General features: G+C 46.6%; 1 protein-coding gene across 5 annotated transcripts; it reads left to right on the plus strand.

Annotated features, from left to right (window-relative positions):
- Positions 1-8,433: 8,433 nt before the first annotated feature.
- LOC140600432 (sialic acid-binding Ig-like lectin 6) lies at positions 8,434-17,748 on the plus strand. Of its 5 annotated transcripts, none has more exons than XM_072768696.1 (9): positions 8,434-8,866; positions 8,948-9,050; positions 9,461-9,739; positions 9,939-9,986; positions 10,219-10,476; positions 10,559-10,843; positions 11,655-11,748; positions 12,087-12,165; positions 16,595-17,747. In XM_072768696.1, the coding sequence occupies exons 2-9, from the start codon at positions 9,023-9,025 to the stop codon at positions 16,772-16,774; spliced, it is 1,251 nt and encodes a 416-aa protein (XP_072624797.1). In that variant the 5' UTR covers positions 8,434-8,866; positions 8,948-9,022; the 3' UTR covers positions 16,775-17,747. The 5 variants fall into 5 exon arrangements, 4 of the variants coding, with proteins under 4 accessions (XP_072624797.1, XP_072624789.1, XP_072624781.1 ...); XM_072768678.1 differs by having other exon boundaries at positions 8,438-8,866; positions 8,948-9,307; XR_012003710.1 differs by lacking the exon at positions 11,655-11,748 and having other exon boundaries at positions 8,435-8,866; positions 8,948-9,307; positions 16,595-16,612.
- The last annotated feature ends 9,457 nt before the right edge of the window (positions 17,749-27,205 follow it).

Consider the following 27,205-nt stretch of genomic DNA (forward strand, 5'->3'; position numbering starts at 1 on the left):
TGGGTGGCTCAGGTGGTTAAACATCAGACTTTTGGTTTCTTAGGCTCAAGTCATGATCTCAGGGTTGTGAGATCCACCCCATGCTGGGCTCCGTGCTCAACTCTGCCCCTCCTCTGCTTTCTCTCTCCCTCTCAAATAAGTAAATAAATCTTTTTTTAAGTCTATTATTGGGGATCCCTGGGTGGCTCAGCGGTTTAGTGTCTGCCTTTGGCCCAGGGTGTGATCCTGGAGTCCCGGGATCGAGTTCCGGGATCGAGTCCCACATTAGTCTCCCTGCGTGGAGCCTACTTCTCCCTCTGCCTCTGTTTCTGCCTCTCTCTCTCTCTGTGTGTGTGTGTCTCTCATGAATAAATTTAAAAAAATTTTAAAGTCTATTATTTAAAAATTCAATGATGTACATAAATCCATTATTTACAAATATGCACTTATATATTCATTTCATGTAAATTATCCACAATAAAAAAATGAAACAAGACACAGGGAATGACATATAATATGATTACTTTTATAAAAAGTTCAAAAATAGGTTTATCTGAACTATCCTTTTCAGGGATACGTTATAAAAACAATAAAGAAAATGTAAAAATGGTTAATATAAAAGCGAGGAGCATGGATACTTTCAGGAGGGATATACAGAGTGTTGTGATCAGACACACAGAGAGGACATCTGGAAGGTGGTCATCAATCTCTTATTATTTGATCTGTGTTGTGTTTACACATGTTGGCTGTAGAGATTACTAAAACTAAGTAAACTTTAAAAAACACATTTTATTTATTTATTTGAGAGAGAGAGTGAGAAAGAGAGAGAGAGCACAAGCCGGGGGAAGGGGTTGAGGGAGAAGCAGACACCCCGCTGAGCAGAGAGCTTGACCTAGGCTGGGCTCAATCTCCAACCCTGAGATCATGACCTGAGCTGAAAGCAGATGCTTAACTGACTGAGCCACCCAGGTGCCCCTAAAATTAAATAAACTTTTAAAAATATTATTCTCTAATAAAATAAAACCTAAAAATAAAAAAAATATTATTCTCTAAGGCAAATAATAAGAATGAGATTAGTATCTTTAGAGAGGTTAATAAGGAAACTTAAAGGTCCCTCTGTGTAAATTCTATGAATAGATAATTCACAAAGAAGGATTACAGTTAATGAAAAAGAAAGAGATGAGAAAAGTTGTTTTTAATCACATCAATGCAAAATGAAGGATATAACACTATTTCTTGGATCTTGAATTAACAACGTGAGAAAAGTCAATCGTAAAGGCACTCTTTTTTTTTATTAAAGATTTTATTTATTTGACAAACAGAGAGAGAGAGAGAGAGCACAAGCAGGGGGAGCAGCAGGCAGAGGGAGAGGAAGAAGCAGGCTCCCTGCTGAGCAGGAAGCCAGACATGGGGCTCAATCTCAGGACCCTGGGTTCACGACTAGAGCTGAAGGCAAGTGCTTAACCAACTGAGCCACCCATGTGCCCCCATATAGGGGACTCTCAATGTGTTTTGGGGAGATTTAAATGAGTAGGGCACTTTTGGAAAATGTCAGATTGGCTTCATATGGAACTGGAAGAATCATCGACTCCACTCCCCACATGATGTAACAATAAGAAATGCAGGGACGCCTGGGTAGCTCAGTGGTTGAGCATCTGCCTTCAGCTCAGGGTGTGATCCCGTTCCCCCAGGACTGAGTCCCACATCAGACTCCCTGCATTATGGAGTCTGCTTCTCCCTCTGCCTGTGTCTCTGCCTCTCTCTGTGTATCTCTCATGAATAAATAAATAAAATAAAATCTTTTTTAAAAACGAGAAATGCATTTTGCTTTAAGTTACAAGAAGGCAGACTTTCAGGGACCTTAATACATGGGGCTTTATTTTTCTAACATAACACGAAGTCTAGAGATGGGCTGCTATGGTCTTTGATTCAGTGGTTTGGCAGAGCCCACTGGACTTTCTGAGGGGTAGAGAAGGAGGAGGGAGAGGAGCGGGCTCCCTCCCGGTTTTCTCACTCCTAGGCCGGCCCAGTCCTGACTCAGCTGTTTTCCTGAGCTGAGACTTCGGCACAGCCCAGTTACTCCAGAACTCGGACCGAATTCTGCTTCAGCACCACGGACAGCGCCACATCTAATTTCGGGAAGACGGGATGGGAGAATCGGGAAGGCTTGCGGGCTGACAGATATGAACAGGATAAGTGCCCCCCAGTCCAGCTCTGCCCTTTCCAGTCTCCTTGCCACCCCCGGGAGTTAGGGCCTTATGTGCAGTCATAACCTCAGTGTGGAACTGCTCACATACACTTGGGTTCTTGCCTCTCAGGGCTGATTACACTCCCAATCTCTTCAGAGATCCCTCCGTCTGGGATAAACCTTTATCCTCTCTCCAACAAGCTTATCTCTTTCTCCCTGCTTCCTCTCCTCCCTCCTCCCCTCTACTTCCTGTCTCCCTCTGCCTCTGCCTCTGCCTCTGCCTCTTCATCCGTCAGCCCTCTCCTCCACTCTCTCTCTCTTGGTCTTGCTCAGTCTCTGGCTGATGCCCAAATAGAATTTTGGAGGACTGAGAATAAAACTCATGATTCTTTATTAACTTGAGCCATGTGCGTGCCAAATCCTGAAAGATTTTTTTTTTAAATTTGCTTCAGTGTCTGTCAGATAAATGAAGGACTAGAATATCTTCCCTCTCTCTCTCTTTTTTTTTTCTCTCTCTTTTTTATTTAAAGATTTTATTTATTTATTCATGAGGGACACAGAAAGAGACAGAGACATAGGTAGAGGAAGAAGCAGATTCCCTGCAGGGAGCCTGATGCGGGACTTGATCCCAGGACCCCGGGATCACACCTTCAATCCCAGGACCCCAAGATCACATCCTGAGCCAAAGGCAGACACTCAACGACTGGAATATCAGGACTGCAGTATCAGGAGGCTGACTTGGGCATTGTCTTTGGAAGGGAAGGAAGACATACAAAGTGTTTAGGCATGGGGTGCCTGGGTGGCTCAGTGGCTTGAGCATCCCCTTTGGCTCAAGTCACGGTCCTGGGGTCCTGGGATTAAGCCCCACATAGGGTCCTTGCTTGGTGGGAAGCCTTCTCTCTCTTCCCATTCCCCCAGCTTGTGCTCTCTCTCTCAAATGAATAAATAAAATCTTAAAAAAAAATGTTTAGGCACATGAGGGCCCTTGCTTAGAATGGGAAGTTCTGTGATCTCAGAGATGGAGCACTATCAGTGGGAGATCTAGAAGCTAAGTGAGGAGAGAGAAATTAGATTATCACTTCATGGGGGAGAGGAATTGTGGCACCTGTGGAGAAGAAGGGGAGAGATGTTCTATATGTTCGGGGGTCATGGGAAATGTGAAGAGTGGTAAGGCTTAGTCACAAGTTTTATCTCACCCTGAACCCAAGCTGCATACCCAAGTCTGGGGCTGGAGTCAGAGCTCCAGGCTCAGTCCCAGCCTCTGTCCCTAGGGTCTCTCCCTGTAGACAATTCAAGAGTTCACCCAGGGCTTCCTGAGGTCTCAGGGGTGGGTCCAACAAGGAGAGAATTTGTTCCCTAGAGGGTCTTGGTCCTCTATTCCTCCATCCTCATGATAGGGTTTCCAAGAAAGCTACCTGGGAAGAACAGACCCTCAAACTCCACATCTCTCTTGAGGGAAATGGATTGGTTTTCAGAAGTTAAGAGGCAGGGTTCTGGAGTGTGGGAGAAAGGAAGGCCCACACTGCCATATTCCAGGGAGATGAGAGCTCAGCTTTCACTTCCCCTGCAGTGGCCTGAGAAAGAGTTTTTTTTTCTGTTGAAAGAAGAAGCTGGGGACAGAAACCATACATTTGATCCAGAAAGCATCCCCAGCTCTCTTACCACCCCTCAGATGCCCCCATCTCCAAGCTGGGAGAGGCTAACCAGACAATGTTAAGGGAATCTAGACTATATTCTGCAGCCCAGAGATGCTGCTGCTGCTGCTTTGGTGGCTATAGCTGTGAGGGCAACAGACGTCTAAGAAGAGTTCTGGGTGGGGCTGTGGTCAGACATTCTGTTTGCTACCATGGTTGCTGGAGGATAGTGCAGGTATGATCTGTATCCTTCAGTCAGTGACAGTGAATGAGGGTCTATGCATCCAATCCCGTTCTGGACTGACTGACCTATTAACATCCACCTTCAGATCCCGGGGTTGGCCAAGAGACATCATGATCCTTCTCTGGCCACAGACCCTATCAAAACCAAAAAGAGAGAACCTCTTCTGGGACCCAAGGACCTCAATTGCTCTCTGAGCATCAGGTTTTCCAAAATTCAGAAAAGAGGAAATACTTTAGGATAGAGAAATATGGGGACACCTGGCTGGCCCAGCCCGTGGAGCATGCAACTCTTAATCTCACAGTTGTGGGTTTAAGCCCCACATTGGGTGTAGAGATTACTTAAAAATAAAATCTTGGGATGCCTGGGTGGCTCAGTGGTTTAGCACCTGCCTTCTGCCCAGCGCATGATCCTGGGGTCCCGGGATCGAGTCCCACATCGGGCTCCCTTGGAGCCTGCTTCTCCTCTGCCTGTGGTTCTGCCTCCCTCTCGCTGTGTTTCTCATGAATAAATAAGTAAAATATTTTTTAAAAATTAAAAAGTAGGGCAGCCCGGGTGGCTCAGCCGTTTAGCGCCACCTTCAGCCCGGGGCCTGATCCTGGAGACCTGGGATCGAGTCCCATGTCAGGCTCCCTGCATGGAGCCCGCTTCTCCCTCTGCCTGTGTCTTTGCCTCTCTCTCTCTCGTTCTCTCTCTCTCTCTCTCTCTCCCCCTCTGTGTCTCTCATGAATGAATAAGTAAATAAAAATCTTTTAAAAAATTAAAATTAAAATTAAAAAATAAAATCTTAAAAAAAAAAGGATAGAGAAATGTGGTTCCCAAATATGACACTGTCTCTGAATGTGACAAATAGCCAAGGATCCCCAGGACTGGACCCCAGAGATGGGAATATATCTCCTTATCTGGAGAGTGGGAGAGATGTACAGATCCCTGAAGCTAATAGAGGGAGAGACCTTGTAGAGGTTGTGCCTAGGATCATGGTCCAGGGTCTGAGTCTTTTCCTCCAGGGAAAAAGCTGACTTCTCCAGCTTGTACCAGATACCCTAAAACTGTACCTGTAGTACAGAATCATTTCAGAATCTAAAGAGCACTTTGCCAGGAGCTTGCATAAGAAGATGCTTCTTTCCTCCCTGGGCCCCAAGGCCCCCCGTCCCTTAGTACTCATCCATATCTTAAGTTCCCAAGATCATGATACCAGCACTATATATCAAGCAACATTTCTAGGAGGTGGTAGTTTTGTAGACAGAACCATCTGAGAAGTTTGGCCCTTGGTTAAAACCTGTATGTGATTTTTCCAGGCCTAATCACAGGCAAATATGAAGGCCTTCCTCAGAGGGAAAGTCTCAAGTGGGAAAGCTGCCCTCCCTGGTCTAGACTTGGTGACAGGAAGTTGCCCCTTTCAAGGACTCAGACCTCTCTGGCTGGTCATGCTCTTTGCATTTATCTGTATCCATAGGCCAGGTGCCTTCTTTCCTACCTCTCTTTATCTGAGGCCTTGGGCAGAGGTCTTCAGGCACCTCTACTGAGGTCTTCTTAAGGGAGGAGGAGGAGAAAAGCTTGAAAACATTTTCTCCACTCAGAACTCAGAACTTTTTCCACTCCTACACCTCTACTGAGGCCTTCTTATGGGAGGGGGAGGAGAAAAGCTTGAAGACATTTTATCCACTCAGAACTCAGAACTTTTTCCACTCCTACTTCCCTAACTCCACCCCTCGCAGTAATCTTCCCTCCACTGATGCTAACCCTGCTCCTTGGCTATAAATTCCCACTTTTCCTTTTATATTCAGAGTTGAGCCCAATCACGCTCTCTCTTCTGCTGCCAAACCCCACTGAGGTGGCTCCTGTACCCTATTGCAATGGCCTTGGATATAGTCTTTACAGTTTCTTTCTTCTTTTTTTTTTTTTTTAAAGTTTGAGGGTTTTATTTTTTTTAAGATTTTATTTATTTATTCATAGAGATGCAGAGAGAGAGAGAGAGAGAGAGAGAGGCAGAGACACAGGCAGAGGGAGAAGCAGGCTCCATGCAGAGAGCCTGACGTGGGACTCAATCCAGGGTCTCCAGATCACGCCCTGGGCTGCAGGCGGCGTAAACCGCTGCGCCACCGGGGCTGCCCTGTTTCTTTTTTTTTTAAATGATTTTATTTATTTATTCATGAGAAACACACACAGAGTGGCAGAGACATAGGCAGAGGGAGAAGCAGGCTCCTCGTGGGGAGCCTGATGCAGGACTCAATCCCAAGACCCTGGGATCACACCCTGAGCCGAAGACAGATGCTCAATTCCTGAGCCACCCAAGTGTCCCAGTTTTTACCATTTCTTAATAAGTGTCATGAATAATTTTTCCCTTGACAGTTAGAATCATATTTTTTTTAGCACCCAACCACCCTTCTCTTCTTTTTTTTTTTTTTTTTTTACGATTTTATTTATTTATTTGAGAGAGAGAGAGAGAGAGAAGAGAACAAGCAGGGGAAGCAGCAGAGGCTCCATCCTGGGACCCTGAGATCATGACCTGAGCCAAAGGCAGATGCTTAACTGACTGAGCCACTCAGGTGCCCTGCCAGCTGCCTTTCTGTGGGGAAAAGTGGAACAAGGGTGTTTTCTCCCCATTTAGACTCTTGTGCAATCTATCATCACAGTATGTAATTAAAGGCTTCATTGTTACTTTTATTTTGACTCAGTGTTGCTCAATTGCTTATTTAGACACTTGGGTTGGCTAAGCTCTTGACACCACCTGGCTCAATGTCTCCTACAGTTGTTGGTCAGGACACCTGTGTCCCTAAGGGCCTGTGTGACTTAAGGCCTGGCCAGAAGCCTGGCTTGAGGAAGGAGAAGAAAGCGTGACAGTCTCACTTCACCACCCTTCTGTGGATCCAAAGTGCTAGCCACCCCACCCCCACCCCACCATTGAAATAGAGAATATTGTCATTCTCTGGTCCAAATATTCTAAGCAACTCGTTATTGGGTCCCATCCAAGGAGATGGCACAGGTAGGAAAAATTCTCTGGGGCAATGTTGGAAGTAGGGTTTCTGCTGCTCGGGACAGAAGTGGGGTCTCAGCTCAAATGAAAAAAGGCTGATGCTGCTGTTGAATGCCCCCTCTGCAGTCTGGCTGCTGCTGCCCCCTCCAGCTTCTTCTTGGCAAAACTCTCACCAGGGTCACCAAGAACCACCTTCTTCTGGTTCTTCCCTGGCCAGGCCATCTCAATCCCTCACCCCCATTCCCACAGTTAAGCTTGAGTGTGAGTGTGTGTGTGTGTGTGTGTGTATGTCTGCAGCTCTGCCCAGCACTCCCCCACCCCACAACCCTCACCACCACCCCCCACCCACCGTGAATATACCTGCCCCTAGAGCCAACTCTGCTACCTTTCCCTTTCCCTTTCCCACCTTCTGCTCAGCCCAGCCCTGCACATTTACTACTCCTGGCCATGGCACCTCCAGCCCCCACGGCTAGAGTCTGGGTTCTAGGTGTCACTGTAATAATCTCTCCCCTACCCACTGCACCTCTCTTTAAGTTTCACTTCCTGAAAGTATCCTAAATCATTCTTTCTTCCATCACCAAGTCCGCTGTCTCCACGTGGGCTTGGTTCTTCCATTCTGCAAAGTCACAACAATTTCCTCCCTGACCTTTTGGCCTCCAGCCTCTCCCTTCCAGTTCTTCCCTACACTGACTTTACAGGGACCATGTTGATAATTATATGACCCTGCCTTTTTCCTGCTCAAGAACCTTCCATGACTCCCCATTACCTTCAGATAAAGCTCAAACTTGTCTGTTTTCCCCTAATGCTTGAGCTAGTTGAGGGTCAGGACTGATTCAAATCTGTCTTTTCTTTCTTTTTCTTTCTTTTTTTTAATGTTAGTTTGTGAATGAATGAATAAATGAAGTGAAGGCCTGTGTTGCATCCCCTGCCTCATCTGGACTCTTATCCCTCTGAAGCTATGTAGGCTATCCTGAGACCCATCCCTAGGAGTCTGCCTCCATGAAGATCCTGAGGCTGTGACTCTCCTGGGGGCTGGCCAGGTGGGATCGTAACAGCACTCCAACAGGTCTGAAGAGTTAATTTGCTTCAAACTTATGCACTACTTGCTTGCTGACTTAAGTCCGTTCATCTGTAGCAGAACTAGCTTTCTTCTTTCAGGTTTGCAGATCACTGGCCTTGAGAACCAGACTTTGTCAGAAGAGAAGGCCTGACTACATTCAAACAATGCTGTTGTGGATGCCACCAAGTCTGTCCAGGGTCATGTTCACGTATGACTAACCACCTGGCACCTGCTTCTCTTGCACACGGCTCCCTTCCCCTATGAGACATTAGTCTGCCATCTTCCCAGGTTGCCAGCTTCCTGAATAAAGCACTATCACTTGTCTCTCAAGTATTTATTTTTAAAAATTTTCCTTTAATTACAGTACACCAGGTGTACACAAATATTATTTTCAAGTGGCAAGCAGCCAAACCTGAAATCAGAGCAGGTTCAGGTCTCCAAGATAGACAACTGTGCATGAGCCCAGGATGCAGGACTTGGGGGGTCTCCTCTTTCCTTGCTGCCTTACCAGACCAAGACCTTTGCCTCCTCTGAGCCTCAGGACCCACCTGCTGCACACAGAAAGGGAACCAGAGTATTTCAAAGGTTAATCACAGTTGACTGTAGTTCTGAACTTCTCTATTCTAGGTTTGTGGCCTTTTGTTTCTACCACAGGCTTCCTGTTTAAGCGTTCTCTGCCCTCTCATATCCTGTGGCTTCCTTTCTCTGTCAGAGGGACTGCAGAAGGCAGACTGTCCCAGACACCACGGAGGGATGCTGCTGTGGTTGCAGCTCATGCTGTGTGGAGGTGAGTGAGCTGGGGGGGGGGGGGAATCCCACTTGGGGGAGGCGCTGGAACTCCAAAATAAGTTTTTCTTTCTCTCTCCAGGGCCTCTGGCTCAAGTTCTGAGCTACCAGCTGGAACTACAGGAGTCGGTGACAGTGCAGGAGGGCCTGTGTGTCCATGTGCCGTGCAAATTTTCCTACCCCTGGTTGGCTTTTATAGGCTCCCACATGTTTTGGTTCCAGAAAGGGGCAGATGTAGACCACGATCCTCCAGTGGCCACAAACATACCAAGCCAGAAGCTACATGAGAGGACCCAGGGCCGGTTCTTCCTCCGTGGGAACCCCCAGGCCCAGGACTGTTCCCTGGACATCATAGAAGTCAACATGGGGGACAGTGGAACTTACTTTTTTCAAATAGGGAAATATTCATATCTAGATAATATGCTTTCTCTAAATGTGACAGGTATGGTAGGGGCCTGGAGGAAGGCCCCAGGGTGTGGGCACCATAGATAGAAAATGAACATTCTGTTCCTCTTCGGGGTGGTGAGGGATGGCCAGGCACTGGGGCAGATGGCAAAACATCGAGGGGTCCCAACATCTTCTCTATCCTCACCAGCCCTGACTCACACACCTGACATCCTCATCCCGAGGACCCTAGAGTCCAGCCACCCCAGGAACCTGACCTGTTCTGTGCCCTGGGCCTGCGAGCAAGGCATGGCCCCCATCTTCTCCTGGACATCAGCTGCCCTCACCTCCCCGGGTCCCAGGACTCACCTCTCCTCGGTGCTCATCCTCAGCCCCCGGCCCCAGGACCACGGCACCAATCTAACCTGTCAAGTGTACTTCCCTGCAGCTGATGTGATGGTGGGAAGGACCATCCAGCTCAATGTCACCTGTGAGTATATGGGGCCAGGACACCTGTGATCCTGAGGGTGTAAAGCCAGGGCAGAGCTGGGCTAGAGCTTGACAGTGGGGTCTCAGTAGCTAAGCAGGATGAGAACCCCTTTACCTCCTTCCATGGCTCCTGGGGGGAAGCCCGAGCACCCACTCCTTCCTTGCCACCAAAGCCAAGGCCGGCTCATCCTTCTGTCCAGATGCTCCACAGAACACAGCTATCAGGATCTTCCAAGGAAACAGAACAGGTAGGAAAGAACCTCTTTCCTCCAGGGCTGGGGTGGAGCATGAGACACATACAAGAAGCCAGTCACTGAGTTCAGGCATGGGAAGAGCAGTGGAGAGAAGCCCCCACAAACCTCGACTCCCTGAAGTTAATGTTCACTCACCCACAACTTTCTTTGGTCAAATCCTCCTGCTGTGGGGCTCCTCTTTGGCAGATTTGCTGTCATATCCCTCTTTCTGCATCTCTCCCCAAAGTGCTGGAGACTCTGCAAAACACCTCATCCATTCTCATCCTGGAGGGCCAGGCTCTGCAACTGCTCTGTGCTGCTGACAGTAACCCCCCTGCGGAGCTGAGCTGGTTCCGGGGGTCCCCCGCCCTGAATGCCACCCCCATCTACAGAAGTCCCATCCTGGACCTGCCTCAAGTAGGAACTGCAGAGGAAGGAGACTTCACCTGCCGAGCTCAGAACTCGCTGGGCTCCCAGCACGTCTCCCTGCACCTCTCTGTGGCCTGTGAGTGTGGCGACCTCTGCGGGCAGGACACCGGGGCCTGGGGAGCAGGGGCACCACTGACCCCTTCTCCTCCCTCCCCCAGACCCCCCTCGGCCGCTCAGCCCCTCCTGCTCCTGGGAGGGCGAGGCGCTGCAGTGCACCTGCTCCTCCCACGCGCGCCCGGCCCCCACCCTGCGCTGGCGCCTGGGGGAGGGGCTGCTGGAGCGGAACCACAGCAATGCCTCCTTGACTGTCACCTCCAGCTCTGAGGGGCCCTGGGCCAACAGTTCCCTGAGCCTCCGTGGGCCGCTGGGCTCTGGCCTCAGACTCAGCTGCGAGGCCTGGAATGCGCACGGGAAACAGAGCGCCGCCGTCCTGCTGCTGCCAGGTCTGAGGTCTATTGGGGGTTGATGCCTGGAGGAAGAGACCTTGCTCTTTTATTAATTTTATAGGGATGCGGCAACATAGTACCTTGTACCTTAAACCGGGCAGCTTAAACAATGGAGATTTACTGTCTTCCAGTTCTGGAGGCTGGAAGCCTAGGATCAAGGTGTCTGCAGATCAGTTCCTTCCGAGGCTGTGAGAATGTTTTCCAGCCTGTCCCCTAGCTCCTGGTGTTTGCTGGCAATCTTTGGTGTTCCTTGGCTTGTGGAATCAATCTCTGCCTTCATGTTTACATGGCATCCTCCCGTGTATGTCTGTGTCCAAATATCCCCATTTCATGAGGACACCTGTCATATTGGGTTATGGCCCACCCTAATGATCCCATTTTAACTTGATTACCTTTGTAAAGACCCTGTTTCCAAATAAGGCCACACACTAAGATGCTAGGGATGGAGGGGTGTCGCAGAGGGCTAGGACTTCAGCCTATGAATTTGGTGAGGGATGCAGTTCAGCCCATAACAGCCCCCAGAGAGATGCGACTGGCAGGAGAAACACCAAGGCCTCAAATGGAGCAGCTGAAGGCCTAACATCCTCAGTCCTGAGGCCAATGGAAGAGGCTGGTCCAGCGTTCACAGGGCAATGGAATGCCATGTCACTGAGTCCTAAAAGGGGAGTGGGTATACTAGTGGCACACACTGAGAGAGAGAGAGAGAGAGAGAAGTGGCCAGTTGGAACATGCCATGTGTTGAAGCTGCAACTTACATATAACTCAATTTTTTTTTAACTCAAAAATTTTTTAAACTCAAATTCTGTAGGTAAATCAGAACCCAGGACTAGTGGGGTCCTGGGAGCAGTTGGGGGAGCTGGCAGCATGGCCCTGCTTTCTCTTTGCCTTTGCCTCATCTTCAGGTGAGAGTGGGTCCAGGTATGGAGGGAGAGGCCTGGAGTGGAAAGGGGATAGGGTTGTGGAATCTCAGAGAGCCTGAGCTAGAGCAACCTGGACTGGTTAGAAATCCGGGAGCCAGGGAAGGAGGCTGAGTGGCGGTGTGAATCAGCCAATACCCAACTGGGCCAAGCCTGGGGTCTCTTCCCAGGCCCTGGTCCAGGTTTTGGATTAGGAGGAGCACCTGGAGACTGGACCCACCTCTTACCTCATTCTATGCTCTTCATGGGTTGCAGGGGATGGTCTCCCTACTGCATACCCCAAATAACCAAGCTGAAAGGCCCGGGGCTGTTCTCTTACTTAGAGTGAAGACCCGCAGGAAGAAAGCAGCCCAGCCAGTGCAAAGCATGGATATGAGCCCAGATGACAGCTCAGACTCTGGGGTGAGTGACAGGCTGTGAGGTCCTATCCAGTATATGCCTTTTGGAAGTCACCCCCAGCAAGGGCACTTGAGCATTTGCCTATTAACATCCAATACTCCCTGGAGTTACACATGTGGTTATTGGTTATTTTAAATTAATTCAACTGCTCTAATACTTCTGCTTTTTTTTTTTAAAGATTTATTTATTTATTTGTTTGTTTATTTATTTATTTATTTATTTATTTATTTATTTGAGAAAGAGAGACAGCAGAGCAGGGGGGAAGGGTAAAGGGAGAAGCAGACTCCCCGAGGAGTATGGAGCCCAGCGCAGGACTTCATCCCAAGACTCCGGGATCACAACCTGAGCTGACAGCACATGCTCCACCAACTGAGCCACCCAGGCACCCAATACTTCTGCTTCTGATGGAATATGTATATAGCCCAGTTGCTTGTTAGGGGTATTTATGCCTCCTATGTCGGAATATTACATTCCCTTGGAATATTAGCCTTTTCTTGTGGCGTTGATTACCAGAAGTATAATGGCCCAAACATAGTCTGTGTCAGACCACTGAGTACAAGGGAAGTGGTGGACTCCAGCCCTAGGGTAGAGAGACTGGGGCACCCCAAAGTCACAACTCATCACTTCCCCTTTGCATTTTTCAAATCTACTGTTGTGCTTCTTTATTTATTTATTTCAATTCAATTTAATTAGCATATAATGTATTATTAGTTTTAGAGGTAGAGTTCAGTGATTCATCAGTTGCATATAACACCTAGTGCTCATTACATCACGTGTCCTCCTTCATGTCCATCACCCGTTTACCCTGTCCCCCCATCCTCACCCCTCCAGCAACCTTCAGTTTGTTTCCTAAAGTTTACCATCTCTTATGGGTTGCCTCCCTCTCATTTTTGTCTTATTTTATTTTTCCTTCCCTTCCCCTATGTTCATCTATTTTGTTTCTTAAAATCCACATAATGAGTGAAATAATATAGTATTCATCTTTCTCTAACTTATTTCACTTAGCGTAATACTCTCTAGTTCCATCCATGTCATTGCAAATCACAAGATTTCATTCTCTTTGGTGGCTGAGTAATATTCCAGTGTGTGTGTGTGTGTGTGTGTGTGTGTACATATACCATATCTTTATCCATTCATCTGTTCATGGACATCTGGGCTTCCTTCGATAGTTTGGCTATTGTGGACATTGCTGCTATAAGCATTGGGATGCAGGTGTCCCTTCAAATCACTATGTCTGTATCTGTGGGGTAAATCCCTAGTAGTGCAATTGCTGGGCCACAGGGTAGTTCTATTTTTAACTTCTTGAGGAACTTCCATACTGTTTTCCAAGGTGGCTGCACCAGTTTGCACTCCCACCAGCAGTGTGAGAAGGTTCACCTTTCTCTGCATCCTCACCAACATCCATTGTTTCCTGAGTTGTTAATTTTAGCCATTCTGACTGTTACAAAGTGGTATCTCATTGTGGCTTTGATTTGTATTTCCCTGATGGCTACTACTGTGTTTATTTAATATCAACTTTATTGAGGTATACCTTATGTATAATAACGCACCCATTTTAAGTATGCAGTGAAATGAACTTTGACAGATGTGTTCACCCTATGCCCATGTCCCCAATCAAGATGTGAAACATTCCCATCATGTCCCCAAATTCCTTTGTTCCCTTGCCCAGTTAGCTTGACCTTTCCAGCAATCACTGATTTCTATCACTATGGATTAATCTTGTCCCTTCTGGGACTTAATATAAATAGAATCATGTAATATTTACTCTATTTTTCTGGTTTCTATCACTTCATTAAAAGATGTAAAAATCCTAAACATGTATGCCTTCAGTGACAGAACATCATTCATCAAAATAAATATATGAAAACTGACAGAACAGCAAGGAGAACATATTGGCAATTAGAGTTGATTATTCCTAAAACTTTTCTCTCAGTAACTGGTAGAACGAGTACACACAAAATCACTTTTAAAGTTTAATTTGTGTAATTCTCTCTCTTCTTTCTCCTTGGTTAACCTTGGGAAATGAAACTCTTAATGTGCCCTAAATCCCCATCTTGTCAGGAATCAGGAAATACATCTTCAATTTCCTTACCTTCAAATTCTTGGTATTTCTTTTTTATGATAGTCACACACACACAGAGAGAGAGAGAGAGAGAGAGAGAGAGGCAGAGACACAGGCAGAGGGAGAAGCAGGCTCCATGCACAGCAGATTCGATCCCGGGTCTCCAGGATCGCGCCCTGGGCCAAAGGCAGGCGCCAAACCGCTGCGCCACCCAGGGATCCCTTCTTTTTTATTTTAAGTGAATGTCTTTTGCAGTCAGTATAGTATGGGGGCTCAAAACATGTACTCCAGAGCTAGACTGTGTTCAAATTCCATCTTTAAAAAAAAAAAAAAATTCCGTCTTTCCCTACTGACAAGCTGGGAAACCTTGGACAAGTGATGCACCCTCTCTGACCTCTGTTTATTTTGGTGACATTGGAATATTACGAGTACATACAGTATCATACAGTAGTTATGAGAAGTGTGTAACACAGTAGCTGGCATGGAATATGCACAGAACTCGTTACTACATCTGAAATCATTCCCACCTCTAGCAGGTGAGTCCCAAGGGTGGTTTGTTGTTGCTATTATTTTATTCCCTGTTATATCTCTCAGGCCAGAGAAATATCTAGCCATTTCCTTTTTTTTTTTTATTTTTTTATTTTTTAGCCATTTCCTCTTAATCTGAGAACACCTCACCTCTTTCAGCAACTGTGTGAGGGATTCTTGTTTCATACTTCCATAGCCTGAGGATGTTGTGGGTATGGAGCAGACGTGGGAAAGGGTGTCTGGTTGCCATCTTGACTGCAAACGTGACCTCTGCTCTGTCTTCTAGTGCCTGTCCAGAAAAAGGATATACCACCCCTGCCCTGCTTTATTTTATTTTATTTTTAAAGATTTTACCCAGTGGGACGTGGGTGGCTCAGTGGTTGAGTGTCTGCCTTTGAGTGGGGCGTGATCCCAAAGTCCCGGGATCAAGTCCCACATTGGGCTTCCTGCATGGAGCCTGCTTCTGTCTCTGCTTATGTCTCTGCCTCCCTCTCTCTGTGTCTCTCATGAATAAATAAATAAAATCTTTAAAAAAAGATTTTATCCATTTATTTAACAGAGAAAGAGAGAGAACAAGCGGGAGGAGGGGCAGAGGGAGAAGGAGAAGCATACCCCCACTGAGCAGGGAGCCCGACTCGGGGCTCCATCCCAGGACCCTGGGATCATGACCTGAGCCAAAGGCAGTTGCTTAACCAACTGAGCCACCCAGGCCCCCAGTTGCCCTGCTTTAGATTCAAAATATCTCCTATAAAAATGTAGAACTTTGGATGTATTTGTCTTCTATTTGTTTAGTAACTACCTCTCCTAGAAAACCATAAGCTACATGGTCTCAGGAACTGTACCTGCTTTTTTTTTGTTTTTGTTTTAAAGATTTTATTTATTTATTCATGATAGTCACAGAGAGAGAGAGAGAGAGAGAGAGAGAGAGAGGCAGAGACACAGGCAGAGAGAGAAGCGGGCTCCATGCAGGGAGCCCGATGTGGAATTCGATCCCGGGTCTCCAGGATCGCGCCCTGGGCCAAAGGCAGGCGCCAAACCGCTGCGCCACCCAGGGATCCCTGTACCTGCTTTATTCGTCACTCTAGACAGCACCCTGAACACTGCCCGGATAAAGGATGGTGCTATAGTTAGAAAGAATTAGTTTTGAGTCCTGGCTCAATCGTGCATTTATAACAGTTGCATGTCTTTTTTTTTTTTTTTTTTTAAGTAGGTTCCATACCCCGTATGGAGTCCAATGTGGAGCTTGAACTCACGACCCTGAGATCAAGACCTGAGCTGAGATCAACAGTCAGATGCTTAACCTGACTGAGCCACCCAGGTGCCCCTGTATAGATAGATGTGTGTCTTTAGGGCAATGTATATAATCTCTCTTAGCCTTAATTTTATTATTTGTGTAATGAATATGATAATAATACCCTCTCCCAGCCTTTTTCTTTTTTTTTTTTTTAAGAATGTAATGCAATTAATATAAACACTGACTAAGGAGCACCTGGGTGGCTCAGTGGTTGAGCATCTGTCTTAGCTCAGGTCGTGATCCCAGGGTCCTGGGATTGAGTCCCACATCGGACTCCCTGCAGGGAGCCTGCTTCTCCCTCTGTCTGTGTCTTTGCCTCTCTCTCTCTGTGTCTCTCATGAATAAATAAATAAAATATTAAAAAAAAAAACACAAAACACTAAGGGCTAGCCAATCTTAGTTATTAAACATTTAAAAATAAATGAATGGGTAAGTGATAAAAATCCTGTCTTGATAAAAATATGTCTTGATCCCCTTCTGGTCCTTGACTGCTTTCCCCCAGGCCCTATATTAACCAGCTCTGAGGTCCTCCTCTTCCTTCCACTCAGGCACATCAGGACCAGTCCTGGATGGACATCCCTGAAGACCACCCAGCTCCTGCTGAGGCTAGCCCCATTTCAAGAGAGGAACAGGAGCTTCACTATGCTTTCCTCCAATTTCCCAAGCTGAAGCCTCGGGAACAGGAAAGCATCAACACTGAGTACTCAGAGATCAAGACACACAAATGAGGAACTATTTTTCTCATAGTTCTGGAGGCTGGAAGTCTGAGATCAATGTGTCAGCAGAGGTCTCTCTCCTTGGCTTGTATTTGGCCATCTTCTCTCTGTGTCTTCACCTGGTCTTCCCTCTGTGTGAGTCTGTATCCTAATTTCTTCTTCTAATAAGGACACCAGATGTACTGGATTAGGGCCCACCCTAGTGACTTCATTCTAACTGAAATTTAAAGACCCTATCTCCTACAGTCTCATTCTAAGGTACTGGAGATTAGGACTTCCAATGTATTGTTAATCTTATGATTTTTCAGCCAATAATGCTCAGCCTTGACTATTTTAAAATTAATGGTCTTCTTGGCAATGGTTTGAATCTCCCAGTATGTGTGGAAAACCACAGGAATTGTGTTCAAAAGAACTGAGCTCAAAACCATCTATGCCATGGATTGAGAAATCAGGGAAGTCATCCTTATCCAGCCAGATGATCGCAGAAGATGGATGAGAGGTTACAAATAAAACAGATAAGTTCTGACACAAATGTTTTTGGGAACTCTGAACACATGGTATGTGTCAAGACTTCTGTTAGCTGCTTTAACAGAAAGTTTCTGCTAATGATTTCTCTGAAAGCTTGGAGGGGACAATCCCAGAGGCCACACAACTTTCCCGCCAGGATCAAGGCAAGGATGGCTGCCCTTACTACTTCTATTAAACAGTATTTTGTAGATCCTTTCCAGTGCAATAAATGCAGGAAATAGAAATAAGAGTTATCCAGATCATAAAGTAAGAAGCAAAGCAGTTTTGGGGTACCTGGGTGGCTCCATCAGTTAAGCGTCTGCCTTCAGCTCAGGTCATGATCTCCAGGTCCTGGGATGGAGCCCTGAGTCCGGCTCCCAGCTTTGCAGTCTGCTTCTCCCTCTCCCTTTGCCTGCCCCACCTATATTCCCCTTCATGTTCTCTCTCTCTGTATCTCTCAAATAAATGAATAAAATATTTTTCTTAAAAAAATAAAACAGTCTTTTTTTTCACAGATGTTATGGTTGTGCACATAGAAAATCTAAAGTTATCCACAAAAGAGGTACTAAAATCAATAAGAGAGTTCAGCAAGGTATTAAGATACTAGCTCAAATTATAAAATTTCTTTGCAATTCTATGTATTGGCCAAGGGCAATTAGGAATTCAATATTTTTTAAAGATGCAACTTATGGCAACATGAAAATATAAACTAACTTAGATGAAATCTATGCAAGTCCTGTACGTTGAAAAAAATGTTGTTGAAAGAAATGAATGAAGACCTAAATAAATGGAGATATATAACATGTTCATTGGTTGGAAGATTCAGTGTTGCTGGGTGTAGATTTTCCCAAATGGATTGATAAATTCAATGTAATTTCAAATTCTCAGTGAGAGCTTTTATTTAGAGGCCCCAGGACCCACCTCTCCTTGGTGCTTACCCTCACCCCACAGCCCCAGGACCATGGCATGCCCCTCACCTGTCAGGTGAACTTGCCTGGGGCTGGAGTGACTACGATGAGGACCATCCATCTCAACATGTCTGTAAGAGCCAGGCCAGGACCTCCCCACTCCAGGTCTCTGATAGGGTCCTGAGGGCAGTGGGGTGGGGGGCCAGGGGCTAGGACACTGGATGCTGGTCCCAAAATCTGGGCTGAGAGGGGTCAGGAGGACACCTGTCTCCACCTTTTCCCCATTTATGCAGCTCATGGGGACAGAGGGCCAATGTCCACCAGCCCTATCCATTTACATGAATCCACCATGTCTTTCTGTTCCAGACTCTCCACAGAGTTTGATGATAACTTCTCCCAAGGAAATGGCACATGTAGTTTGGAGCCTCCTCCTGGGGTGTGGGGAGTGAGGGCAGGGCCGGAACCCCCCTGTGGGTGAACCCAGTGGTCCTCCCCCTTCCCAATCCCCATGGCCCTGTGAGCAGTTGTCCCCCTCAGCCTCCCTTTCCCCCACTTCCCCCCCCCGCCCCATTATCAGGAGAACAAGGAGAACAGCAGATCTGCCCCTTATCATGCATCTCCTGATGACTCCTCCTGCCTTTTTATTTTTCCTAAAAACTGCTTATTTAGGTACTTCTGAACAGGTAATATATTCACATGGACAAACATTCAGAATGCACAGCAGTCTACCTGTGGTGGTAGTCCTCAGACACCCAGTCCCCTCCCGGGAAGTGACTGGTGTCCAAAGGCTGCTCTGAGCCTTGGTGTGTTCCCCTAGAGGGGTCCTATGCTATCAGTAGTACAGAGTGTCCACCTCTGTGACTGTGCACTGTTCCTTCCCACGGATGGATTCTGCTTCTGTGTGCATTTTCTTCTAATGGAAAATCATGGAATTCATTTTATTTTAATTGAAATGCTGCAATAAAGACTCTTGTACCTAGTTTCTGATGTTTGTGTTTATGCCTTTGGGATAAATTCCTAAAAAATAAGTACCTGGGTCATGTGTTCTATTTTTTTATTGGGATGTAATTGACACATAACAATAAATCAGTTTCAGGTATATAATGAAATGATTAGATATTTGTAGATATTGCAAAATGATCACCACAGTAATCTAGTTAACATCATCATACATAGTCACAAAATTCTTTTCTTGCTTTGAGGGCTTTAAGATCTGTTCTCTTTTTTTTTTTTAAGATTTTATTTATTTATTCATGAGAGACACACACAGAGAGAGGGGCAGAGACACAGGCAGAGGGAGAAGCAGGCTCCATGCGGGGAGCCCGATGTGGGACTCGATCCTGGGACCCCAGGATCACACCCTGAGCCAAAGGCAGCTGCTCAACCGCTGAGCCAGCCAGACGTCCCATAAGATCTGTTCTCTTAGCAACTTTCAAATATGCAACACAGTATTGTTAACTATAGTCACCTTGTTGTACATTGTATCCCTGGGACTTACTTATTTTATAACTGGAAGTTTATATTTTTTGACCTCCTTCACCCATTTTGCCCACCACCCTCCTACATCTGTTTCTGGTAACCACCAATCTGTTCTTTATATCTATGAACTTGATTTTGTCTTTCTTTTTTTTCTTCCTTTCTTTCTCTCTTTCTTTCTTTTGGGGAGGTGTGTTTTTCTTTTTCAGATTCCACATATAAGTGAGATCATATGTATTGCTTTTCTCTGACTTATTTCACTTGGCATAATGCCCTCAAGTTCCATCCATGTCCTCATAAATAATATGTCCTTCTTTCTTTTAATGGCTAGATAATATTCCCATATATATTCTATGATATATATATCATATGTATGATATATGATTTCTATATCTCTCACATTTTCTTTATCCATTCACCCATCAGTGGACACTTAGGGTGTTCCCATATCTTGGCTATTATAAATAATGTTGCCATGAACATGGGGGTCCAGTTATCTTTTTGAATTAGTGTTTTCTTTTCTTTTTTTTTTTTTTCAGATAAACACTCAGAAGTGGGATTACTGGATCACATGATAGTTCTATTTTCATTGTTTGACGAAACTCCGTAGCATTTTCATAGTTGTTGCACCAATTTGTATACCCACTTACAATGCCCTGGGGGTCTCCTTTTCTCCACCTTGTCTATTTTGGAGAAATAAGGCCAGATTATTTACTGCCCAACAGCTCTCCGTCAGAATACAGGTGTGCCCTGGGGTGAACATTCTAGATCTCTGACATCAGGTGAAAGCTGGAATCTCCAGGGAGTTTTAATTAGCATTTCTCTTATTATAAATGATGTTGCACATGATTTTATATAATGACAAGTCGCTTGTGTTTCTTTTCTCTTTTTTTCTTTTTTTTAAGTAGGCTCCATGCCCAATGTGGGGCTTGAACTCAGCACCCTGAGATCAAGAGTTGCACGTTCTACCAACTGAGTTGGTGGGGAGCCTCTGTGTTTCTTTCATTTTGGCAAGTCTTTGCTCATATTCTTTGCTCAGTCTTCTACTTTGTGACTTGACTTTTATTATTCATTTTTGGACTTTTTTTTCAAGTTAGAGAAATTAGCTGTTTATCTGTAATAGGAGTTGCAAGCACTTAATGGGTATGTCACTGTGATTGTTTGGGTTTTTTGTTTGTTTTTGTTTTGGGTGGTCAGTGATTTTTTGATGCTTGGGGATCTATTCATATCTGTAGTAAACATTTATCAATCTTTTCTCTTACAGCTCTGCTTTTCCCCACTTTGAGTTCATAAAAACAAACTCTCTGCCTTTCCTCCTGTGCCCTGCTCTCTGAAGGCTTGCCTCCACTCCACACACTCTAGTTCTGACTCTGCAGGTCTTATTATATTTTCTCTGGGCACACTCAGGCCTCCGTCATCTTTGCATTCTCTAGTCTTCCTTCTTGCAATGCCCTGCCACAGCCCTATCATCATTTGGCTGTCCCTGCTTGCCCCTCCCACTTGGCTTCAGAAGCTGCCTCCTCCAGGAGGCCCTCCTGGACTTGCCAGTCTCATTTGTGTTGCCATCTGCAGGGCCTGCCCAGCTCCGTGTCACTAACACCTCAACATGAGTCATGTGGTATTGGGAGCTCCTGGGTCCCTGTTCCCCACCAGACTGTGAGTTTCTAAGAGTGAGCCCCCTCAGAGATACTGCATTAAATCAGTAAACTGGTGTCAGGTGGAAATATAAGTAAAAGGACAGAGTTTTCTGGGTCAGTCTGGGTTCTGAATGAAGGACTTGGAATTTAGGGTAGGGCTGACAATGTGCATGGGTATCCTGAAAGCCCAAGACTCTCTGTCTGTGCTTCCTGGGGCCTACCTCCAGCCAGATTCCATCAGGGCAGGGATGAATCTGCATCAATAAGTGCAGAGAAAGAAGGACTTAGGCAGCCTCTTATGTTCACTCCTCCTCTCTGGGTTCCTCTCTGAGTCTTGGTCTATCTCAGGCTATGTCTATGTGCCCGACTCTATCCCTCTCTGCTGGTCTCCATTTGCATCCATCTGCTTTCTCTCAGCTTCTTTGTCTCTTTTACCCTCTGTCTCTTTCTCCAGCACCCGCAGTCCTTGGAGAACGGTTTGTCTCTTTCAGTCCTGGAGGGCTAATCCCTGCACCTGGTCTGTGTGATCAACAGCAACCCCCCAGCAGACTGAGCTGCACCTGGGGCAGCCTGACCCTGAGTGTCGTTCACAGCCCTCTCCACCTGGGGTGCTGACACTGCTACAGGTACACAAGGGAGATGAAGGAGGATTCACCTGTTGAGCTCAGATGCTGTGGGTTCCCAGCCCGTCTCCCCGAGTGTCTCTCTGAGGAGTGAGTGTCCAGGGACTGCACACTGGACTTTAATGCCAGTGCCCTTCAGCTCCCTGGACCCTGAGCAGGCAGTCCCAGAGCCCTCTATCCAACTGCTGGTAGGGCACGGGGTGGGGTGAAGCCCAGATGCAGGTGGTCCCACATCCAGGGGTGCAGCAAGGCCTTGAGAACCAATGTCCAGAGCCCTGCTGGGAGCAAAGGACATAGGGTTGCAGTCAACCACATGAACACTCCCCCCGGGGAAGGGGAGGCATGGGGAGGGCGGGGACATGTGGCTGAGTCCCAGAACCAGTGAGGAGGGACTGAACAGGTCAGAGAGCAGGGCAGGCAGGAGGCCCACCAGTGTGGAGGATTCCACTGAATATGCAGATGGAATGTGCCTCCTGGGCTCAAGGTGATCTGTGGGACCAGACCTGCCCTCTCCTACCTCAATCACTCACTTCCAACCCCTTAACTGGGAACACGGGTGAGTCAGTTCACCCTGTACCACCACAGGTAGACTGAAAGACCCTGGTCTCTTCTCTCAGACTGAGGTTCCTCAGGAAGGAGACAGCCAGGCCTACAGGGGGCATGGAGGAGGCAAATACCATCCCCAGTTAATCCCTCAGCTAAGCGATGTGGGCAGCTCACCATCCAACATCCCACCAACACCTCCCCCAGGATGGCCCCAGGATTGTTCCACTCAGCATGGCCAGAGCTGAGCTGCCACATTCCTCCCAAGCCCACTTCTCTGCTGGGTTTCCCTCACATGGCTGACCTGGCCCCCATATCTAAGACCAGAACTGGGGTGTGGCTCTCCACTGCGACCTCCCTCATTTCTGCCTGATCCAGTACCTCACTCAATCTTCCCCATCCTCCCTCCTAAGCTCATCCTGATGCTGGTCTCCTCCCCATCCTGACCCTGCTTATTCCTGTGGCCTCCTCTCTTCCCTGGGCCTCTAACCCACCTGCCTCCTGCCTCCCTCTCTCTCCTCAACACACCGAGCCTTGGGAGATATTTAGCTTCCACTTCCTCCCCATCATGAACAGCTATTATTCCTCTCGAGAGCCAAGACTGAGGTGCAAACAGTGGATCTGAAGGCCAGGCTTGGTCCATCCTCCACTTTACCCTCCACCCAGATCTCTACCTCTCCGGGCATCTTGCAATGTCTCCACACACAGCTGGATCAGGGCCTTCATGACTGTGAGACTTTGCATATGCTGTTCCTTCTCATGAAATGCCCTTTCCTCCCCATTTTTGCATCTCCAGAGCCTGATCATATTCAGGGTCAGTATTAAATACCACCCACCTGTGTGTGTGTGTGTGTGTGTGTGCCCGCGTGTATATATATACACACATGTAGTTGTATGGTTTCAAATGGAAGAATGATATTCAGTCATTTATTCATAGACTCATTCAGCAAATACACCTGCTATGTGCCAGCCTTGTTATAGGTGCCAGAGGTACATCTATAAACACAGCTTCAAAATTCTCTGTCATCCAAAGGACTTGATAGATGTTCTGCAAAGAAGATATACAAATGCCCAAGGATAACATGAAATAATAATTAACATCATTAGTCACTAGAGAAATGCAAGTCAAAACCACAGTGAAGCAATACTTCACATCCATTAGGACAGATCTCCTTGAAAAAAGAAGAAAAAGAAAAAAGGTAACAAGTGTTGGCAAATACATGGACAAATGGGAAACCACACACTTTGCTTATGGGAATGAGAAAGGTGCAGCCTTGTGGAAAACTCTTTGGAATCTCCTTTAAAAGTTAAAGAGAAATCAGGATGCCTGGGTAGCTCCATTGGATAGTATCTGACTCTTGATTTCAGCTCAGGTCATGATCTCAGCATCGTGGGATCGAGCCCCATGTCAGGCTCCTTGCTGGATGGGGAGTCTGCTTGTGACTCTCTCCCTCTGACTCTCCCCCTGCTTATGCAGTCTTTCTCTCTCTTTCTCAAATAAATGAATACATTTTTATATATTTTTTAAGGTTTTATTTATTTATTCATGAGAGACATAGAGAGAGAGGCAGAGACATAGGCAGAGGGAAAAGCTGGCTCGCCGCACGGAGCTAGATGTGGGACTTGATCCCAGGATCCTAGGATCACAGCCTGAACCAAAGGCAGATGCTCAACTGCTGAGCCAACAGGCATCCCATAAATAAATCTTCAAAAATAAATTAAACAGGGATCCCTGGGTGGCTCAGCTGTTTAGTGCCTGCCTTCAGCCTAGGGTGCGATCCTGGAGTCCTGGGATCGAGTCCCACATCGGGCTCCCTGCATGGAGCCTGCTTCTCCCTCTGCCTGTGTCTCTGCCTCTGTGTGTGTGTGTGTGTGTGTGTGTGTCTGTGTCTTATGAAAAAATAAATAAAATCTTTAAAAAAATAAAAAAATAAACAGAATTACTGTATGACCCAGCACTTGCATTCCCAGGTATATACTCAAGGAAATTGAAAGCATCACCTAAAACAGATACTTGTGGATCATTGTTCCATGGTAGCATTACTCACGGTAACAATGGAAACAGTCCTGATGTCCATCATCAGAATGGAATATCACACACAATGGAATATCATGTAGCCACAATAGGGATTACCCTTGAAAACAATATGCTAAAGGAAAAAACCAGACACAAAAGGACAAGCTCTGTTTGATTCTGCTTATCCGAGCTACCCAGAACAGGCAAGCTCATGGAAACAGAAAGAAGAAAGGGAGTTGTTCTGAGTTTGGGGATGGGGGTGGGTGGAGGTTGTTGGGCAACTGTGCAGAGTTTCTGTTGGGGATGATGAAAAAGTTTTGGAAAGAGTTGGTGGTGATAGTTGCACAACATTGTGAGTGTACTTAGTGTCTCTGAATTGTACCTTATACAATGTTAAAAATGGCAAATTTCGGGACACTTGGGTGACTCAGTGGTTAAGCATCTGCCTTTGGCTCAGGTCGTGATCCCGGAGTCCTGGGATCAAGTTCCATAATAGGCTTCCTGGAGGGAGCCCACTTCTCTGTCTGCCTATGTCTCTGCCTCTCTCTGTGTGTCTCTCATGAATAAATAAATAAAATATTTTTATAAAAAGATCCTGGGTCTCCAGGATCACACCCTGGGCCGAAGGAGGCGCTAAACCGCTGAGCCACCCAGGCTGCCCAATAAAGAAAATTTTTTTAAAAAAAGCAAGTTTTATTTTGTGAGTGTTTTACCACAAAACAAAACAAAACAAAACAAGGGAACACTAAGCACATCTGTCATCAAGGTGCTGTTCTTATGAGACAAGAATAAAAAAGTAAATAATAAATAAAAATAGAGTATGTCACATATTCATAGAGGCCTGGAGAAAAAGCTCTCAAGGAAAGGAGCATGTGGTGCCTTGGGCTGGGTTTTCTGGAGTTGAGAGGCTGTGGAGGTTATGTTTGAACTAAGACTCCAAGGTAGGAAGAAGCAGACTCTTTGTTTGCCTAAAAGGAATCCTCTTAGGGGAGCAGTGAGTGCAGTAGCTCCGAGACCGGCAGCACAGAAGTGCAAAGGTGGGGGAGCCCGGAGGATGATGCAGATCCCGTGGAAGACCACTGCAGACCACTGCAGCCTTCAAGGAGAGCAGACACATGCTGGGACCCTCATTTAGGAGGATCCCCATGGCTACTCAGTTCAGAATCAGCCAGACTGCGTCCGTGGGAGCAAAAAAGAGATGTGGCACAGCCCTGGGGGTGGGGGGTGGTTGTCCAGGTGCGCTGGGCCAAGGATACACTGCAGGTGGGGGAATATTTCTAGATATATTCTGAAGGTCAAGCTAACAGCATGTTCTAATGGAGGAGGGGGTGGGGGATAGAGAAGAGCAAAAATGATGCCCAGTATCTCCCCTGAGCAGCTGGAAGGGCAGAGTCCTCTTATGGGGAGGACTTCAGAGAGCTGGGTTTTGAAGGATGATGTTCATTCTGAGAAGCCACTTGACATCCAACTGGGGATGTCAGGGAGGGCTGAATTTGAACGTCCAGAATCACAAGAGTAGTCACAGCTAGCTTGACGTGGTAATAGAGAAGGTTCACAAAAGGGTATGGCCTTTCCTCAAGAAATTAGTAATAGAGGGATCCCTGGGTGGCGCAGCGGTTTGGCGCCTGCCTTTGGCCCAGGGCGCGATCCTGGAGACCCGGGATCGAATCCCACATCGGGCTCCCGGTGCATGGAGCCTGCTTCTCCCTCTGCCTCTCTCTCTTTCTCTCTCTCTGTGACTATCATAAATAAATAAAAATTAAAAAAAAAAAAGAAAGAAATTAGTAATAGAATTGCCATATAATCTGGTAATTCCACATCTGGGTACATATGCAAAAGAATTGAGAACAAGGGGCAGCTCGGGTGGCTAAGCGGCTTAGCACCGCCTTCAGTCCAGGGCGTGACCCTGGAGACCCAGGATTGAATCCTACGTCAGGCTCCCTGCACGGAGCCTGCTTCTCCCTCTGCCTGTGTCTCTGCCTCTCTCTCTGTGTCTCTCATGAATAAATAAAATCTTAAAAAAAAAAAATTGTCAAATTCCTGAAGACAAAGCATGCAACAGTGGTTGCAGGGACTGGGAGGAGAGGGGAATGGAGAGTTGTTCTTTAATGGGTATAGTTCAAGTTTTGCAGCTTGAAGAGAGTTGTTCTTGTTTACTACATGTCAAAAATAATCTCGTACTCGTATTTTTAGAAAATACCTAAGGACACATGGCAAAGTCACAGGTGCCTGCAGCTCTGAACCCCCCAGGGACAGTATTGTGTGGCTGGGGAGGAATTGGCACCCTGGGTGGGGACCATGTCACAAGGTGGACCAGGTTAGGCCCAACTGGCTTGTCTCCAGGTCCCCCAACACAGATGTTCACTAAGTATTTGGGGAATGAATGAATGAATGAATGAATGAATGGCTCCTGCCTTCACTACACCCAGGACTCCTTCTTTTCTTCTGCTCCAGACACTCACACAAACCTAAAGAATCCTTTAGAACCTGGAAGCTCTAGATGAAGCTGTGACCCCTCCAGATCTAGCCAGGAACTGACTAGCTCCCAGTATAGACCATGCTGCTCAGACAATCACCTCAGTTGGGGGACGAGGAGACTCACTGTGTCTCATGCCTCACATGTCCTCAGAAATCCCAGTCCAGGCTCTGGTGCCATAGGGAAGTGCCAAGATGGGGGCAGGACACGCAGTCAGGTGCTGGCCTCTCCTTCCTGGGGAGGGCGTCTTCTGGGT

This window comes from Canis lupus, chromosome 1 (assembly GCF_048164855.1).
Source record: "Canis lupus baileyi chromosome 1, mCanLup2.hap1, whole genome shotgun sequence".
NCBI lineage: Eukaryota > Metazoa > Chordata > Mammalia > Carnivora > Canidae > Canis > Canis lupus.